General features: G+C 28.9%; 1 protein-coding gene across 1 annotated transcript; it reads left to right on the forward strand.

The window, feature by feature from the left end:
• Nucleotides 1-344: 344 nt before the first annotated feature.
• Nucleotides 345-7,275, forward strand: LOC123270374. The gene is made up of 7 exons (XM_044736394.1): nucleotides 345-727; nucleotides 4,707-4,959; nucleotides 5,037-5,264; nucleotides 5,503-5,652; nucleotides 5,733-5,798; nucleotides 6,246-6,689; nucleotides 7,085-7,275. The coding sequence occupies exons 2-7, from the start codon at nucleotides 4,707-4,709 to the stop codon at nucleotides 7,198-7,200; spliced, it is 1,257 nt and encodes a 418-aa protein (XP_044592329.1). The 5' UTR covers nucleotides 345-727; the 3' UTR covers nucleotides 7,201-7,275.
• The last annotated feature ends 268 nt before the right edge of the window (nucleotides 7,276-7,543 follow it).

Here is a 7,543-nt window from a genome sequence, read left to right on the forward strand (position 1 = left end):
ATCCCACTCCTTCAAAAGACGTTGGTATTTTTTTAGAAGACAATTTTTCGGAATTGCAGGAAATTCATTCAGCAGAATTTATAAAAAATAAATGTGTATTGTTCGATTGTGATGATAAAATATGCGCGGTCTCTTTATTACACGAATAATTTGACAGTTACAAAAAAATGTCAGCATCAGAAAATTTTTAGCATGAATTAAAAAATTTTATTGGTCTGTATATTTTTATTAATAGAAACATTCATTAGTGATTATCGTTGCAGTTAAAAACTCATGTGTAAAATAATAATAATGTATATATGCATATAATATTGTGTAGATCTGTATATAAAAGTGTTATATATGTATGATATTATCCATCGATGGATTTAAAAAAATACCGCGTGTCAGCGTTGGTTTAATATATGTATATATGAATTATAGATAAAGCATTAGTGTGTGTGTGTTTCCGCGTAAAGAGTTAGTCGCTGCTACAAGTGTACTATAAAAAGTAGTTGCAGTTGTGTGCGTATATCCATGGCAAACTCGAATCGACTGGCTAACTGTGTTTATGTATACTGTATAGACTGAATTTTAGGTGCGGCGCTATTGTGTGTGCGTGAGTAAAAAGTTAGTTGCGTCTATGTGTGCGCGTCTGCTCTGCTTTTGTTAACACTTTCAAATCAAGTGTAACACGTGAGCGTAAACACGTGAAACAATAGAAAAATTTTTTAAATTAACGTTCAATGTAAGTATTTTCAATTTAATAACTTGAAAATCATTAAAATTTTATTCTATTTTATTTATTTAAATTTATTATTACTAAATTATGTTATTTTTCGGATAAATAAACAATTATTTTGCGCGATTTAAGTGTAATTGATAAAGGGCATAGCCGGATTAATATGGGAATTCTGCCCCCATGGCTTTTTTGACTCATACTTAGGGGGTCGATTTGGTATCGAATGAAAATAATTCACACCAATTTTTAGCTCTTTAACTCAAACGGTATTCGAGAATTTCAAAAAAACCTGTTTTTTCAAAATTATTTTTATTATTATAGTAAAATTCGGAATTGATTAATGATGATTTTTTTTCTAATTCTTACGAGTCCAAAACATGAAAAAATCATATGATCATGATTCTCAAATAGAAAACCGATTTTTAACAGAGAAAAGAAAATTATTTTTTTTTTTTTTCAGCCTTTTTGAAATATGTCACTCACCAAAATTCGTCAGAAAATGTCTTTTATACTCCCTCTATACTCAGGAATTTTTTGAATTTTTAGAAATGGTGGAACAATTCAAAAAAATTAAAAACTTATTTTAATTTAAAGATCTTGCGTTTTAACAAGCTTACATTTTTTAGTACACATAAATACGTAGAAAATTTTATTTTTTGTTTAAAATTCACAATTACATTACTTCTCAATCTTTATACTAGACAACGATAACGTTAAAACTATGTTTTCAAAATTTTGGCCAAGTTGGCACATTATAACGCCATCTATCGGGATTTTCTGTATCCATTTATTATTTCTTCTAAGGTTCCGCTTGTTTAGATAACCTAAAAACAAAGAAGCTTCTATGGTTGATGTCATTGTCTGAATAGCAGTTAACGCATTAATTAATTCAGTACTTATATTGACAATGTTTTTTCGTTCCACCATAAAATTATACTGGAGTATCATTTTTGTTATATTATCTTGTCTCATCTTTATGAGATACTATTTTTTGTCGTTAAATAGTGTCACAGTCGATTACAAAGACTCAAGTAAGTGAAGTTTTATATTTAATCAGTTTATATATGTCCAAATTCCTAATATATAATTTTAATATTGATGTTAGAATGGATTTTGATAAAAAATGTATCAATTGTAACATATATTTGCGTAAAGCAGTTGGTTATAAAAAAGTTGTTATGACAATTGATGAAGCTAATATTGCGACAGAAAAATTGGAAAGAGAGTTCTTGTTAATGATGCCTTTTGTAGTAAGTGTCGAGTTATTTTAACAAGACCACCTATACTTAAGAACACTCAGGATTCATCTGCAGATCAAGTTAGTATCAAAAGTCAGCCAATTTTTTTCTCAGTCTTCATCCACTACTGTTTCATCCGTATCATCATCTGAAGATCCTTCATATGTTATTGAAGAAAAATGGAAGAAGAGTTAGAATTTGTGGAGTTGGGTTTTCCCCGAATCATATCGACACATAAATACTGTTGCCTTTGTGGATTATCAGCAAATATCACAATTGTTCCATTTGAAGCACGCAAACAAGTATTTTCGACAAGACGACTCTTTATTCCTGAAGGAAATCGGTGTTGTAAAGATCACATTATAAAAAAGCGGTTTTATGATGAAGATATTAACAATTTTCGGATTTATTCGAATACCAGTGTATTTGAAGTTCGTGATTTGGAAAAATTACTTGGGCAGCTGGCTATTGGCACTGATTCGTCTATAATTGATAAAATTGGAGATCACTCGTTTTCAGAAAAACAGTTGGAGGTATTTACGAGCCTTACCTGGGAAAAATTGATAAAACTTCGTGAAATGTTAACGTCGATGAGAAAATCAGTGAATCGTAATGTCATTCAAGCTCTCGTTATTTTTTTATTCAAATTACGAACAGGAAATTCAAATGCAGTGATATCTTCCATTTTTGGTTTAGCTCGGGAACAAATGGTATCCGACTACTGTGATGAAGTAATATCTTCATTTGAAAAAGATGTTTTACCTCAGTATTTCGGAATCGATACTATTAGTAGGGGAGACATTACTCGCCAATACCTCTAATACTGCTAAAGTGCTGTATCAAGTGAAAGATGACCAGTTGATATTCATTTGCGATGGAACATATATTCGTCATCAAAAAAGTGCAAATAACGAATACCAGAGGAAATCATATTCTGGTCAAAAGAAAGTTCCTCTGTGCAAACCATTCACGATATGTACTACAAATGGTTTCGTTATAGATATGCTCGGGCCATATACAGCTAATATGAACGATGCTGAGATTATGAGAATCATCTTAAGTGATCCCAATGGTCTGATCAAGTTGCTGAAAAAAGGTGACATTATTGTAGTTGATCGTGGCTTCCGGGATGTGATAGTATATTTAGAAGAATTGGGGTTTAAAGTGCTAATGCCTGCTCTCAAAGGAAAACGCAATCAACTGACCACAGATGAATCAAATGAATCCCGTTTTGTTACCAAAATCCGTTGGGTTGTTGAAGCAGTACATGGAGATATTAAGCAGAAGTTTAGGATTTTAGATCATAAACTAGACAATAAATTGCTTCCAAAAACTGGTGTTTTTTGTCGAATCGCTTGTTTTCTGCACAATGAATTTGATAAGAGACTTGATTCTGATCTCGATCTTTCTGAAAAAATTATTGCCGCCATGAACTCAAAAAAGTATCAAGATAATACCTTAGCCTCAGAAGTAGAGACTAATCGTTGGGCAAGAAGAAAAGTTCCTTTTGCAACAATAACTTCAGATATGTTAACTGATTTTCCTGAATTAACGGAACAAGAACTCAAAATTCTATTCACGGGATCATATCAAATGTCTCAAGCTGTATCGTATTTAGCTGAAATGATGGATGAAAACGGAACGATAATACTTTATTATTTAAAAATTACACCTAATATTATAAAATTCAAAAGTCAGATCTCGACATATTAATTCGAAGACATATCATTGTTTTGTTGAATATCAATCAGATAAGAACGATATCTCTGGAATAACTCGATATTGTTGTGATTGTGCAAATGGTAGACGTACTGTTGGATGTTGCTCACACATTGCTGCTATTATATACTATTTATCTCACGCCCGATACTTAGCGAAAATCGTAAAACCAGCTGAGATACTTAGTCGTCTGTTTATTGATGAAAAAATCAGTGTCGTCGTGAATGAAGACAGTGATGAAGAATAGCCTAATTGTTATTTTGATTAAAATTTTTATTTTTTCTGTATCAAAATTCAAAATATTTCCCAATAGTATGAAAAAATATATAAGTATTAACTTTAAGTGTCTTTTGAATCAATAATAACCCTTCTAATCACTTTAACCTACTGAATCTTTCTGTTTATATTTTGAAAAGATATTTTTTGGTAAAAATAAAATTTTCTACGTATTTATGTGTACTAAAAAAAATGTAAATTTGTTAAAACGCAAGATTTTGAAAAAAAAATGAGTTTTTAATTTTTTTTGAATTGTTCCACCATTAATAAAAATTTAAAAAAATTCTTGAGGTTAGAGGGGTCTAAAAGAATTTTTCTGAAAAATTTTGGTGGGTCACATCTTTCAAAAGGGCTGAAAAAAAAAAAAAAATAATTTTCTTTTCTCTGTTAAAAATCGGTTTTCTATTTGAGAATCATGATCATATGATTTTTTCATGTTTTGGACTCGTAAGAATTAGGAAAAAAATCATCATTAATCAATTCCGAATTTTACTATAAAAATAAAAATAATTTTGAAAAAACAGGTTTTTTTGAAATTCTCGAATACCGTTTGAGTTAAAGAGCTAAAAATTGGTGTGAATTATTTTCATTCGATACCAAATCGACCCCCTAAGTATGAGTCAAAAAAGCCATGGGGGCAGAATTCCCATATTAATCCGGCTATGCCCTTTCTCGTTCATTTCTTTTGAATTCATTTGATGGGTTAGTTTTACTTTAATTTTATTCATGAATATTAATATTTTGATTATTAGATGAGTGATAATAATTCCGACATCGAAGGACCAACTCAATATGTAGTTGTGTGTTTTTTACCACGACGAGGTTCTGGTTACGATGAGATTGATTTGGTCCCCTATTCATGGCTTGACACCATTGATGAAAAAGTATACTGCTATTATCCGAATACAAAAAAAGATTTAAAAAAAAGAGAGAAATATTTGAAGAAAAATTCTCTACCAAAGAAAAGCTGGATACTTTGTGAAGTCGAAATAATCTCTTGTTCTGGTAAATTGTTCATTTGCTATTGATTTTTTTCTAACTATGGTTTTATGCATAATATATAATATGAAATTTATTTACAGATACTTTAGAAAAAGGAAAACGGCACTTACTACGTGCCGAAACCACGATAAATGTCAACACTGACGACCCAGGACGAGCTATTTCCCCGACTGTTCAACAACTCTCATCTGCAGGTATAAGTCGAGAATTAGATGATATAGAGGGTATTGATTCAGTTTTATCAAGAAATGATCCAAAGAGTATTGTTACTGAAAAAAATCGACCCAAAAAATCATCAAGAAAAAAAGGTATATTCATTATTATGCAATAAATATAACTTTATTACCTGGTGTACTAAAATTTATTGATTAATCGAATGTTCTTTGATAATAATTTTTTTGTTTGCCTATTAATATTTATCGTTTTCAATTCATTAAATTAAATCAAATGTGTTTGTCTTGGAAACGTTAATATACAGTTTTGAATTTATTTTTAAAAAAATTTAAATAATATGTCATAATTGATTAAAATTTTGGTTTAATGTAGATCTAGCCAGTGGTACATCTCAGGTAGCCAGTGGTACATCTCAGGTTTTGAACGACTATCTTAATGATACTGACTCAGTGTCTTCGTCGTTATTTGAAAATAGTAATTTTTCTCGAGCTGCTCTCAGTAACAAGTCAGAAAAACTTAAAAGTACACTAATTTTTATTATTATTATTTTAATTTCTAATTTGTTTATTAAAATTTATTTAATTATGGTATTTATTCTTCAGATGGGTCTAAAAGATTACCTGAGATAAATGCAGACATGACATACGACGGTGCTTGTAGCAATTGTGGTAAGTGTTAATCATTAGTTTTTGATTTTATTTCTTTACTTATTGTTTGTTATTTAAATTTATAATGTATTAAATTAGACAAGTTGATTATTGTCGACGTTAGCCGACATTTTTTATTTTTTTATTTTGCTTATTTTATTAAATTAGAACTAAAAATATTTTAATTTAAAATAATTGCACTTATAGTTTTTGAACTTTTTTACAAATGAAAATTTTTTTTTTAATTTTTTTGTAATAATTTTTTAAATAAAAAAAATTATAAAAATTTTTAGATGTCGGCTAACTTTATGTTCATAAGTTGATTAATGTTAGGTATTTTTCTTAAAATGTTCTATGAATTTTGTAATTTTGTTTACTTCGATACTTTTTGGGTATACTGGATTATTGAAAATTTATCACATCATCTATTTACAATGTTTACTGATATTCTATTGGTTATAATTTCAGGTTTATCTAAAGAATATATTGAATTAAAATTCACTGAAATATCGAAAAAGCTAGATAAAATGAAGTTCAGTCTTCTATATGAAATACAGAAGCAAGGCGGCAATATAAAAACACAAGTTATCATGAATTCTGCATCAAGTAAGGCTCCTAACAAGACATTGAGTGAAGCCAGAGAAATTTATATAGAAATATTTCCTTTTGATAACCTTGAAAGCTTTAAGAAATTTGATGATAAATTAGATAATGAAAATGAAAAGAGTAATTTAAAAAACTTATTTGAAGTATTAACTTATGGTGAGAAAGATGTTAATACTTGCATTCGAAAGACACTGTCTGAAGTTATTACTCCAGAAGTTCAACAGTTCTACTCTGGAGCTGGTCGTATGATTCGTGATGAGGGCAAACTAAATTTTAGTGCAACTAAAACATATGTTTGTTTATCAGGTTAGTTTTATTTAATTATGTTTTCAAACTCTGTAATATTACGCGTGACAAATGACAAAACGGTGTATAAATTATTTGTGCCATCTTATATTGCATGAATCCATTGTGTAATTTTATGCTACAGTTGATTTTCATATTCTTCAGTATCATTTTGATCTAGCTTTACTCTTAGAGCTTTTTGCCAATGTTTTTAATAAGATAAAAAATTTTTAATACTTTAAAAAATTTTTAATACTTTTTTGATGTTAGTAATTAAAAAAAAAAAATATTTTATGTTGATCTTGACGTTTTCAACGATTTTCATCTAAATGACAAAAAAAAATTTTTTTATACGCTCTTTTGGCATTTGTCCCACAATGTATTTATTTACTTACAAGACATATTATAAATTTCAGATATTATACAAAAAAAATTCGGTGACTCGGACCAAACTAAAAATTTGAGATCGAGCGTTGGGTCATTTTTGGCAAACTTTGGGGACAGAGATGGCAGTAAGCGAAAACGGGCGTAAATTATAAAGTTTAAGAAAATTTTTCATTACTATCACCATTATCATTCTAACTATTATTACTACTATTATGATTATAACGACTATTACTACTATTATGATTATAACGATTATTACTACTATTATGATTATAACGATTATTACTACTATTATTATAATAGCTATTTTACTACTACATACTATGATAATATTATCTAAGATTCAAAAACTTGTTCTATTTAATTTTTATATTTCTATTGTTCTAAAATATATACTTTCTTCTGTAAATATTTGTATTATGTAATTATTTTGGAAATTTTATTTTAACCGCGCTTGATCATCAGTCGGCCGATATCCTTGGCCGAGA

The sequence above is a fragment of the Cotesia glomerata genome, linkage group LG1 (genome assembly GCF_020080835.1).
Source record: "Cotesia glomerata isolate CgM1 linkage group LG1, MPM_Cglom_v2.3, whole genome shotgun sequence".
Taxonomy (NCBI): Eukaryota; Metazoa; Arthropoda; class Insecta; order Hymenoptera; family Braconidae; genus Cotesia; species Cotesia glomerata.

What these genes read in the sequence shown, in the direction of transcription:
- LOC123270374 (XM_044736394.1), top strand. Translation starts at nt 4,707, where the DNA reads ATGAGTGATAATAATTCCGACATCGAAGGACCAACTCAATATGTAGTT. An exon ending in CAAGTCAGAAAAACTTAAAA is followed by an intron (nt 5,653 to 5,732) that starts GTACACTAATTT and finishes TTTATTCTTCAG; the next exon opens with ATGGGTCTAAAAGATTACCT. An exon ending in AACATATGTTTGTTTATCAG is followed by an intron (nt 6,690 to 7,084) that starts GTTAGTTTTATT and finishes TATAAATTTCAG; the next exon opens with ATATTATACAAAAAAAATTC.